Here is a 13,038-nt window from a genome sequence, read left to right as displayed (position 1 = left end):
ATGGATTGGAAGACTTAATGTTATTAAGATGGTAATAATCCCCAAACCAACATACAGACGCAATGCAATCTCTATTAGAACCCCAGCTGAGCTCTTTGTACAAACTGACAAGCTAATTCTCAAAAGTTATATGCAGTCGCATGTCACTCAGAACAGCCAAAAATAATCTGAAATATAAAGTCAGAGGACTCATATGTTCCAATTTCAAAACTTGCTACAAAGCAATGGTAGCTGAGGCAGTATACAATTGGCTCAAGTACAGTCATAAATAACAATAAAATGGAGTCAAGAGTCTGAAAATACATCTATATGCTTATTATGGTCAGCTGATTTCAATAAGGGTGCCAAGATCATTTAGTGGACAAAGAATAGTCTTTTTAACAAATGGTGCTGGAACAACGGGACAGCCAGTTAAGATAATCCTTAGCTAACACCAAATACAAAATGTCACTCAAAATGAATAAAAAACATAAATGTAAAGCAAAACCATAGTAATTCTTCATGACGTTGGATTTGGTAAAGGATTCTTAGATATGACACCACAAACAAGAGCAACAAGAGAAAAAAGAAAAATTTGACTTCATGAAAACTGTGCTTCAAATGACACATTTAAGAAAGTAAAATGAAGGGGGCTTCCCGGTGGCACAACCAGTTAAGATGCAACCTATGAGGCTTTCCGCAGCCTCTACTTAAGATGCAACCTATGAGGCTTTCCGCAGCCTGTGCAGCATGAGTTCGATCCTCTGCTGGCCAGGAAACAAGCCACACGGCGCGGCAGACCTCTCCTGACTCACCCGCTGCTCCCCTCAGCAGTGTACTTCGGTCAATCTGCCTGTTCTGTTCCCTGCTCCATCTCTGATGAATCCTCTCACCCCCCAAACCTCTGGCCTGTACACCATAAATAAATAACAAATCAATAAATAAATCTTTAAAAAAGAAAAGAAAGTAAAACGACAATAATAGAATAGGAAAAATATTTACAAAATATTTACAAATCCTATGTCTGATAAGGGACATGTATCTGGAATACATAAAGAGTACTCAAAACTCAATGATAAAAAAGAAAATTCAATTTAAAAATTGGGCTTGCTCCAATTTCAAAATAAGAACATGAAAAGATGCTTGATATCAATTATACAAAAAAAGAAAAGCCATAGGAAAATAAACTAAAGAAAAAGATGCCACTTCAAACCCACCAGGATGGTTAGAATCCAAAAGTTAAATAATAACAAGTTTTGGCAAGATATAGAGAAATTGAAGCCCTCACACCTTGTTGGTAGGAATGTAAAATTCCAGGCTTTTGGGAAAATATTTTGTCAGCTCCCGAAATGAACTAGGCATAGAGTTACCATATGTTTTAACAACTCTACTCCTAGGTAAATACCTAAGAGAAATGAAAACACATGTTTACAGAGAAATCTGTACACAAATGTTTAGAGCAACATTATTCATAATAGCCAAAAAAGGTAGGAACAATCTAAATGGCCATCAATGGATAAATAAACAAAACACGGTATAGCCATACAAAGGAACATTATTTAACTATAAAAAAGAATATAGAACTGATACCTGTTACAATATGGATGAACTTTGAAAACATTATGCAAAGTGAAAGAAGGCTGTCATAAAGGCCATAACATATGATTTCATTCATATGAGAAAGTCCTTAATAGGGAACTCTATAGAGTCAAAGTAGATTAGTGGTTGCATGGTGCTGGTGTAGGTGTAAGGGGAGCAGAAAGATAAAGTCGTAGACAGCTAAAGGATGTAAAGCTTTTTCCCTTAAGGTAATGAAAATGTTCTAAAATTGACTGTGGTGATGATTGTACATATCTGAATATACAAAAGACCAGTGAAATATATACTTTAACTGAGTAAACTACTTATCATGTGAATTACATCTCAATAAAGCTATCAAGAACAAGTAAGTAGAATGCTGAGGGAAAAGGTTAAAAGGATTAACTACTTTTGTGCTAAAGAAAATAAATTAAAAAATGGAATTGCAAGCTATTTAGAAAATCTCTAGGAGAGTCTTAATCCAATAGATACAAACAGTGTTCAGAAAAACCTTGTAATTTAAACACTTGGGAAGAATGAAAAAGAACATTATAAGCATCCATCATACAAAGATAGGAAAATAATCCCAAAACAAATACCTAAGGAAAGCTAAAGACTCAAAACAATGAAAAATAAATAATAAAGGGGGGAAAAGAAATAGTAAAACTAATTTTTAAAAAATATTTAAGAGGTAGTTCTAACAAGAATAAAGGGCATGACTTCACATACAGAGAATAAAAAGTTATTAAATAAATTGATAATGTAGTCACAGTATAGGAAATTTGTTTTAAATCATAAAAAAATCTCCACACAAATAATTTTGAAAAGTTAGATGAAATGGATTATTTTCAAATTCCACAAATGATCAAATCTTCCCCACCCCCAAGATATAAATTGTAAAGAGTCAATATATATTCATAGATAATTTTCAAGGAGCTACCCTCACCCCCAGAATGGGAAAGCCAATGATCTCCTGGTAAATTCAACCAAACCTTTAACTTCAACGCCAGTTAGTCAGAGAGGGAAAAGGGAGGAAGAAGCATAGAAAAAGAAAGTTTTGAAATTATTTTTATGAAATGGTATAATCTAATAAAGATAAAACACAGAAAACTAAATTATGAAGTAATTTAGTTTATGAGGAGTGTTGCAAAATTACTAAGTAAAGTTCAACCCAACAGCACATTTAAAATTGTAACACACTATGACAAAGTGAGTTGATCAGGAAAGCAAGGGTGGTCCATTAACAGTAAGTGTGTACCACGATAGTAGGTCAAAGCAGGGAAATTACTTAATTCCTATAGGCCCTGAAAAGGCACTGACAAATTTACTTCCATTCTTAAAAACCAAATAAAATGACAACAACTGACTACTTTAACATTATAAAACATGTACACTTCAAGCTAAAAGTCAGGTCTAATCTTAATAGGAAAGCACTAAAACATCCCATTGTAGTCAGAAATAAGACAAAGATCCACTACTACTTTATTTTAGCCAAATCAATTTGACAAAAAGAAATAAATACAAAAAATTGGAAAGAAAGGGATAAAGTTATCTTTATTTGGTAATGATATGAATATTTAACTGCAAAACCCTAGAAAAACAACTGAAAAATTATTACAAATAGTATTAGCCTTCCAAAGGAGGGAAGGTACAAAACTAATGCTCACAAATGAATAGCAGTCCTGTATTCAAACAAGACAACAGATAAAACAGAAATAGAAAGCCATTTACAATTGCAAAAGAAACTGATAAAATACCAAGGAATAAACATAGTAAGAAAGAGAACTTAAATAAGGGACCAGGAAAATGAATAACTATAAGAAAGTGAAAATCAAAATCAACAAAAAACTATGAACCAGAGACACTTTTAGGGGGGCGGGGGCGGGAGAGGAGGGATTGGGGTCAGAATGGGGGGACTGCAATTGTATGGGGAATATAACAATAAAATTTATTATCTAAAAAAAAAATAAAAAAATATATTTTCAATATTGTATTACTGGAATATTTTAAAGCATGATATATAGACCATGTCAACTCATCAATAAATACTTCAAAATACAAAAAAAAATAATAATAATAAAAAAAAACCCTTAAAATGTTACTGAAGGACACAAAAGATGACTGGAACAACAAGAAATGAATGTATACCCTGTTCTTAAACAGAAGCCTGAGCCTCAGAAGATGACAATTATCACTGTATCTATACTTATTCTGCAGTACCAATGAGCATACCCCAAGGTGGGGGAGGGAAACATGAAATGCTTATTCTCAGTTTTATGGAAAAATAAACAAGCAAGACTACTCAGGAAAACTCTGGAATGTAAAATGTGTGAGGATTACAATAAAAATGGGATCATCAGATACACATAGGTAAGCTGATGAACAAAAAAGAAAAAAGAAAAGTCCAGTAATAACCCCAAATTCTATGTAGGAACTAAGTAAACCTATAGATAACATTTCAAATACTACAATAACTAGGTAGCCACCTGGAAGAAAAATAAACTTGGATTCCTACCTCAATACTTAATGCAACTGATATTTTGTATGGGGAGAGGGGAAGAATTTCAATTTAGTGAAATTACTTCATTATCATTATTTCAGTTAGAAATAATATTGAAAAAGAAAAAAACTTCTCTACCAATGGAAGAGAAGTTCTTATGACAAAACCTAAAATCAAAAAAAGATTGATAATTACAACTATAAAAAATTCCTAATTTTTGCTGAAAAGTATCCCATAAACCAGGTCAAAGGCCCAGTGACAAATAATGAAAAATATCTGCAACACATGTCAAAAGGGCTAATATCCTTAAAATATAAAGTTCCTATAAGCAATATGAAATATCCCAATAAAAGGTGAACCAAAGATACAACCAGGTAAATAAAAATATATTAAAAGATGTTTTAAATAAAGGAAACAAATAAGGCTCGTATGCCTATTGAAATGATAAAGAAAAATATACCTACTAAATGGGCAATTAAAAGAGTTTGATTGCCCACTCTGTTAACACAGGAATGGAAAGCCAGCATGCCCGTGGTGCATATAAACTGGCACAACCTCTAAGGAAGGCAATTTGTGAACATCTATCAAAAATTAAATAGTACATATCCTTTTGCCCAACAATTGTACTTCTAGGAATGTATTCTAAAGGCAGACTCACCAGTGTGCAAAATTATATATACACGCACGGCTTTCCCTACCCACTTCGAGCGCGTGCGCACGCGTGCGCACACACACACACACACACACACACACACACAGGCCCCAAACACACTTCAGGAAAAGATACACAAGAAATGTATGTTTGGTTATTTCTAGAAAAGGAAACAAATTAGCTGGGGTCAAAGGTGGAAGGAAAACGACTTTTGTTATATTCTCTTTTTACCATTTGGATTTTATCCATGAACATAAATCACATTATTTTTTAAGTTGTTTTCTATATAATCTTTACCCAGTTTTGTTATGGCTTTCCTCCTCTATGTCAGTTTTCCTGTTCATATTAGGCACAATGTTAAATTTTTCCCAGCTAACAATGCAAAGTATTTAATGAAATTTACTCAGTTATATCACAATATAACTTGAATTCCCTTATTCCCATGGTCTCCTTGGCCCTGAACTCTACTTCTACTTACCTATTCTACCAAAAAGCACTGTAACCTATTTTTTACTAGGTGTGTAGAGATTATGAGTTGGTAGAAATCCAGGACTAAGAAGGTATGGATGTCTTGGCCTATGGGGCAAACACATAATCACTATTATATTTTAGGAGACAGAAAAAAGGGAAGAAGTTGCACAAGCAAGGTTTCACAAATCATCATTTTAGCGTCACTATGGATGCAAGATCTAGTTCACTATTTTACATATTTAAGAATTTGATTTCATCCATTTGTCCAGGGTCAAAGGGATTATAAGGGGATAATTTTTTACCTCCAGGATCAGCCTTAAAACAGATCAAATTCACAAGAAACTTGCTTATATGTAATGTCAAAGTATTAATTTAAATTTAAGAATAAATACATGTGAGTATGTGTACATGTTTGTATATACATATATACTCGTGTGTAATATCAAGAATATTAAATCACACATATCAAGGGATCACACAAATATGTAAGCTCAAGGAGAACCACATGGAGTTGTGAGTGTGTACAGGGGGAAGCACTCAAGTCAGAAACATCAGAGAAGGCTCCCCTGAAAAACAGGGTGGGATCAAGGTGAGAACCAATGGAAGAGAAGTTAAAATAAGGATAGATGAGGAGGAAGAGGATTCCTAGATGGTGGGATAGCATGTGCAATGGCTGGAAGTGGAATGTCTAAAGAGGTGGGAAAGAGTGTCCTTTGGAGGGAGAAAACATGATGCAAGATTAACTAGAGAGTGAAAGGGGGCAGACCATGCAGTATCTTTTCTGCCACATTAAGGATTTTTTCCTATTCTAAGAACAAAACTCTAGTAAACGTTGAAAACAGATATGAGACTAGATTTGCACTTGCAAAAGATTAGCACATTGTATGAATTGGAGGGCAAGAGAAGCAGGAAGAATGCTTAGAAAGCTACTGCAGGAGACCTAGAAGAGGGATGATCGCAGCTTGGACTGCAGTTATGGCAGAAATAAAATAAACAGGGCTTGGTGATGGATTACACCTGAACTTTAAAGGAGAGGAAAACGTTAAGGAGGATGCCCAAGTTTTGGTTTGCATGACTGTAGGTATGAAGATGCTATGACTTAAAAAGAGAGAGAATAAAGGAGAGAGAGAATACTCCAGGAAGACCCGATTGTCTTGATTCACTGGGGCTGAATAGAGGGTAGAGACACAAAAAGAGAGGGTTCTGGGTCCTCAGAGTATCTGAAAGTCTTGATACAGAAGGATCAAAAATGGAAAATGGAATTAGATTTCAAAGGACAGAGAAAGTTAGCTGCTTCTACTTAAAAAAAAAAAAATATTTTACCTCCAGCGTCAGCCATAAAACAGGCCTAGACATTTCTCATCCTCCCATCACCTAAAATCATTTTAAACATCTCAAAATAAAATCTTTCAAACAAGGTAGGAGGGGCTGTTTAAAATGCAATACTTGGGACAATAAAGAACTGGTGTGAAAGCATCTTAGAGCATATCTTGAGATCCAGATGCTCCCAATTTTAAGAGTAAAGAAAAGAGGTTGCCTACTTGGGAAAGAAGGAGTAAAGAGACAGTGAAAGGGAAAAGAAAACAGAAAAGGACAGGCTGATGACCCCATTCCATGAATCTTTGAGGCATGTATCTTTACCTCTGGACAAACTGGTGCTCTTGGCCTTGTGTGCTTAAGGAATGCAGAAACAGTCCCACACCTTATTAGAAACCATGGCTTCCACTGCCATCAGGTGGTGGCAGCCAGGAAGTGCACCAACCAGGTTCTTGGAGCCTGGATATGCCAATATGAAGTCCATAGCATAATTAATCTAAGATCAAAGACCTAAAGATTGTAGTAGTTGAAGGCAAAAGGGTGATAGTTTTTGGTAAGAGATTTATCTTCTAATCTGCCAATGCACAAAATATAGGTTTTTGCTATTAATTTGGGATAAGAAATAAGATTTTCCCTTTTTTTCATGTTACAGATGACATATTTAGCAATTTTAGAATACCCAGTCTGACTATTATCTCAAACCCAACTCCTGGTACTATATCTTATACATCTGACCAATTCAGTGCATCGATGTTCATTTTAATGGTGCATATAATGAGTTAATGTGTGCTCCCAACACATCAATAACCTTATCACAAGCATAAGCAATTGTCTCATTGAATATGTAAATTTCCCTTGATCTTCGAATTAATCAAACAATTTTTAACTACTTAAAAGTACAAGACACGATAGTAAACACAATTCAAAACCCATCATGTTCTCAAAGCACATCAGTTAAACAAATATATCACTGGTAAAAATCAACTTCAACATTATTCACATAAAAAACAGGGTGAATGAATAAGACATCATTCCTGATAGTTCTCCTATTCACCGTCAAAATAAGCTTGCCCAATATGACACTTCACATTGTGTGCAGAATTTACTCCCCCACCTTCCTTCTACCATACTGAATATTCACTTAAAAAATGCATGTCTTTAAAATTGTCTGCACACACGTATCGATTTGATTTGTCTTTGTTTTATAAGACATCTAAACTCAAGCATAGAAAATTACAGGCCCAAACATAAAACAAAGGCATTGGATACATTTTTCCAATTGTCAATCAGTTTTTTTTATATTGCAGACACAGCGTAATTGTGTCACTAAGGAAATTCTTGGTCTTCGTTTACTCCTCTTACTATCCAAACACTACTATCATAGTTTGTCTCTGGATATTCCAAAATAATAATTCCACTCGTTTTTCCTAATCTCTAGGCTCTTTCCCCCAGTCATTTCCCACGCCATACACACACTTCCTCCTCCTTCCTTGTTTCAGAATACCTAACTCTTACACACTTGAGGTGGTTTTTACACAACCACTCTTTGGAATCTCTCTCCTCCCCTTAATCGAGTCCCCTATTTGCCACTGCTGGGCACCAACGTCTTTCTTTTACAAGATCAAACTGCGGAAGCAGAGACTGGGAACCGATTAAGCGAAACATTTGGTAATGTCAATGTAACAGCGGCCTCTCCTTTGAAAAGAAAACACATCTCTTAACACACAGCTTTCAACAGAGCAAAAATACTTTTTTTCCGCTGTGCTCCTCATCCCTCCCTGACCTCAAAGACATCTTTCCTTTTCTCTGATCCCCAGCCCCTTTGCTAAGCGTGGGGCCTGACTTTCCTCCTCCCAAGGAAAAGAAAACCAGGGAGAAAAGAAAAAGGCGGCAGCCACCTCCCCGCCGCGCCCGCAAGCTGTCAGGACCCGGTCCCGGGACTCACCTGGCAGGTGCGGCCTCCCGGAGAGTTGCACGAAGCGGTTGAGCTGGCCAGTCCCCCGACCCCCGCTGCCCCCGCTGCCCCCGCTGGTCCCGCTACCTCCGCCGCCCCCGCCGGCGGCGCCTCCTCCCCTCCGGCGGTTCCTGTCCCAGCCCTGGGCGGCCGACATGACCGGTTAACAATTGCCGCAGCCCGGTCCCGGCAGCCCCTGGCCCGGCGGCACTAGCGGAGCCTCCTTCCTGGGCTCCTCAAGAGACCCGGGAGACCGGGGAAGGGGGAGCGCCCGGCCTTCACCAGTGGCCAATGACTGACTTCCTTGGTGACAGATAGCCAATAGTAGGCCGTCTTCTTGGTAGGTGGAGGGAGGCGGGGAGAGACGTGGTAACCATAGCTATGGCTAAAAAAAAAAAAAACTTGTTGTGGGGGGGCAGAGAAAGGCCAAAGCAGCCACTCAACGCTCGCATCCACCGCGCAGAGCGAAACCGCGTCTGGGAGACTTGCAGGGTCAGGCGGACCAATCGAAGACCGAGTAAGCGAGGCCCCGCCTGCAGGAGTCCCAGCAACCGGAGATCAGAGACCGCAGGCGTTCAGGAGCCCCTTCTCGTAAACACTAGCGCCAGAAATGAGATTTTCACATAATAAATATATTTGGGGGCAATACAGTGTTCCTCTGTTTTCACTGACTGAGATTCCCTTGGCCGACCGTTGACACACAAAGGACTCTCAGAGGGGGGAAGCAACCCTGGGCGGAGTCAAAGCTTAAATGTAAGAGAAAGATAATCCCGGGGTTCATTTGTCTTGTCATTCCGGTCCACGGACTGAACTCCTCCTTCACTCGGCATAAAGCACGTCCCTAGCAAACACACAGTTTTAAACCTGCTAACATGGGGAAGCTTTCAAGCCCTCCAGCAATCTTAAAAACACAATGAAGACCTCCAGTGAGAAACCATTGGATGCTACATTAATATGTATTTTTAAAATCACACTCGGCAGTGAGCAGAAAGCCAAGGAAAATGTGCTCTTGCAGATGACCGATGGCTACCTAAATGTTTTTTATTCAATCAAACTACTGTTGGCTTGTAGAAAATTGGAATCAACATAAAGACAGGAACAAATACAAAAGGTAGGGGTAGGAGGAAAATGTAGATGTGCAGATCAGAAATTTTCTATTGTTCCAAAATTAAACAAAAAATTTGGTTTTGAACTTACTGGGCGCAGTGCAAAATGGGAAAATGTAGATTATTCACTAATGTTTATTAATGATAAGGAAAAGCATATAAATTCCTCAGGAAAAACAAGTTTTCAGGGTTCTTAAATCTAGGGTTTTTTCTCTTTTTTCCTGATGCTCATCTAGGAAGTCTTACATGGAGCAGAGAAAAATAGAGAAATGTGCAGGAGCTGAGAAAGCATATCCTCTAAGTCAAATTATGAAAATTTCAGGTCACCACGGATCCTGCCTCCTATTTTCCCACGTTCAATCCCTGTGGGCAGGTGTTTTAGCCATTAACCACTATAACCCACTGCCTCTGAAAATGTCTGGTAAGTGAAATAAAGCCTTCACTCTAAAACAGGAAAATCAAAATATGTTAATTTTTTTAAAGAAGCTGCACCACTGAGTAACAGGGAAATTTTCTTCTTATAGGAGTATTCTAAAAAAGGATAATAGAATATCTCCCTTTTGTAACTCCTAATGAATTTAGAAATTTACTCTTGAGAATCAACCACTACCAGCTTCACAAAATAAAAGATGAGATATACATGCCTCTAGAACATAAAATTGACTATGAAGTAGTCTTGTAGGGGGGAAAATGAACCTAAATTTCATTAGTCATCTTTATCTAACTACCAGCTTATAGGAAATACAGAGAAGCGGGGGGTGGAAATACTACAGAGATGCAAACAGCAAAGTCAGACTATGGAAATTCTAAAGGATAAGCAAAAAATTTCTTTAACAAATAAATTACAAAAGAAATAGACAGGTATGGAGAAAAAAAATCTATAGATTAAAAAGAGACTTGTGATGGTTATATTAACTTTGTTAGTACAAATCATTGAATAATAATGTTTGCACAATTTTGTGAGTATGTTAAAGACTACTGAAATGTGTACTTGAAAATGGTATATTTTATAGCATTGAATTATATCTCAATGAATCTTTTAATAATATAGGAATGAAGTAGTGAATGAGGAGACAGTTGAAATAACATTGTCTTTACTTTAAATCAGTGAATTATATCTCAAGAAAGTAGTTAAAGAGAGAGACTTGAAAGATACCAGTCAACTCTAATAATAGGTTTGTGCAAATCCTGATGTATACAAACTTGGGGTGGAAACATAATGAGACTATTGGAAATTTGAACAATGAATATTTTATGATATTAAACAATTATTAATTATCGTGGCTATATAAACAAAAGATTCCTTATCTTTTAAGAAACACGCTGAATTACGTGTGGATAAAATTTTGTCAGTTATTTGCTTCAAAATAATGTAGAATCTGGCAATTCCATTCTTAGTTAAAATCAAAAGACATTGGGCTTCCCGGTGGCGCAGTGGTTGAGCACTGGGTTGCGAAGATGCCCACAGCCTCTGCAGCGCTGGTTCGATCCCCGGCCCCCGGTGAGGGTCCCACATGACGCGCAGACCTCTCCTGCCGCCTGCTGCTCCCCTCAGCAGCATATTTTGTCATTCTGCCTGCTCTGCTCCCCGCTCTGGCTCTGGTGAGTTCTCTCACCCTCCCGCGCTTCTGACTGTAACCAGTGCTTGTATAAATAAATAAATAAATCTTTTTTAAAAAATCAAAAGGCATCAAATCTTAGGGTGTCCCCGGTGGCGCAGCTGGTTGAGGACAGCACTGATGAAGCTGTCTGCAGCCTCTGCAGCATGGGTTCGATTGCCAGCGGCCAGGGAGATTCCCACATGGCACAGCAGACCTCTCCTGTCTCACCCGCTGCTCCCCTCAGCAGTGCTTTCGTTCTGTCTGCCTGTTCTGCTCCCCGCTCTGTCTCTGGTGAATCCTCTCACCCTCCCATGCATCTGGCCTATACCCCAGCTTTTGTATAAATAAAATAAATCTTTAAAAAGACATCAAAATTCATCTCTCCAGCAAAAGAGCTGAGAGATAGAAGACACAGAAGGGAGAAGTGGGAGGGCCAATGTCTACCCCCTCCTGCCCAGAGCCGCAGACCTGTTTTGAGCACCAGAGTTGTGCATCTATTCATTTCACAAAACTGACTGAGATGGCACTGAAAGATTCAGTCTGTGAGTGAAGCAAGCTTGAAAAGAGATCAAGGACAATATAATCTGCAGGGTGTGGTAGCAGAGGTGTAACCCAAAAAGTAGTGGGGACAAAGAGATGGAAGTGCTTTTTTATATAAGCTGCCATTTTTAGTAGCCTGAGACAGCAGTTTCTATCCTGAGGCTTACTCATTAAGATAGCATGGCAAGCGCTTAGAACTCAAGTTCATGCTAACTCAGAAAACAAGTCAGTCGAAATTAGCAAGAAGTCTATATTGAGAATATTTTCCAGGAAATTGTTTTATAATTGTTGAAAATATATAATAATTAAACAAATTGCCAAAATTGTCCTTGAGTAAAGATTCTATAATTACAATATTTGGTGTGATGGAGTAGAGAAGAGGGAAGTGGTGAAAAGTACTCAGCAGATCATGATACCTACTTTTACTTAACATATTTGTGTCTTTAAGCTCAGCACTGTGTAACCCGGTGATTCTCAACTCTGATTGCACATTGGACTAAAATAAGGCTTTTTTGGAAGATACTGATGAGTCTCCATCAGGCCATTGGGATCAGAATTTCTGGAACAAAAGCTGTGGTTGTATTTTACAAATTCCCTGAGTTATTCTAAATCTACAGCTAGATTGAGAACACAAGTGTGATTCTTTGTACCAGTTTTATCACATGCAAAAGGAGTGTAATGTCTTCTGTTGTGGCAGCATCTGAGCGATGTTATGAGAGCCCAATGAAATAGAGTATATGAAAGTACATGGGAAAGAACGTTGGGTTTCACAAAGGTAAAACCAGGTTTTCATCGTGGAATGGGGAAGGAGTTAAATGATTCTGCTTGAGATGACATTGAAGAGGTAAGTCTCATCAAGGAGCTTAGACAGAATTGTAATGGAGTGCAGAGCCATTGAAAGCTTTAATCAGAGAGGTGACATGATCAGATTTATGTTTTCAAAGACCACTCCAGCTACTGTAACTGGGATAAGGCTTTTGAGTGGAGGCTGTCCACCACAGTGGATGAACCCACCAATGGGCAACAGCCTTGGGGAAAAAACTTCTTCTCCCAAATACCTTCTGCCTCCCACAGCAAAGACTTGTCATGTCACATTATGTGTGTTTGAGAGCAATATAACTGAAGATTGGAATTCTTGCTTAGGCTAATTTAAATGCAATATTGTTCTAGCACTAAGTCACATAGTGTCTTATAACCATCAATTATAAAGACAGTGCTCTTGTAGGGGAGTTTTGTAACTGAGAGACTGAAACAGAATGAAACTTTAGTTTTTTGTTAGTGAAAACCTTTAGTTTTTTACATCAAGAAAATGACACAATGTGATGCAGTGATGTATTACT

General features: G+C 37.9%; 1 protein-coding gene across 2 annotated transcripts in view; it reads right to left on the bottom strand.

Annotated features, from left to right (window-relative positions):
- The window catches only part of KLHDC10 (kelch domain containing 10), a gene marked incomplete at both ends in the record, with an annotated part of 44,235 nt that extends 35,627 nt beyond the window's left edge, over window positions 1–8,608 (bottom strand). For both annotated transcript variants that reach the window (XM_084230953.1, XM_084230954.1), the window contains one exon: window positions 8,443–8,608. In XM_084230953.1, coding sequence (XP_084087079.1) covers window positions 8,443–8,608 — 166 coding nt within the window. The remainder of the gene's footprint in view (window positions 1–8,442) is intronic.
- Between the last annotated feature and the right edge of the window lie 4,430 nt (window positions 8,609–13,038).

This window comes from Talpa europaea, assembly GCF_964194135.1.
Source record: "Talpa europaea genome assembly, chromosome: 3".
Lineage (NCBI taxonomy): Eukaryota > Metazoa > Chordata > Mammalia > Eulipotyphla > Talpidae > Talpa > Talpa europaea.
Note: the sequence above shows the minus strand (reverse complement) of the source record. Positions and strands in the feature narration are given on the sequence as shown.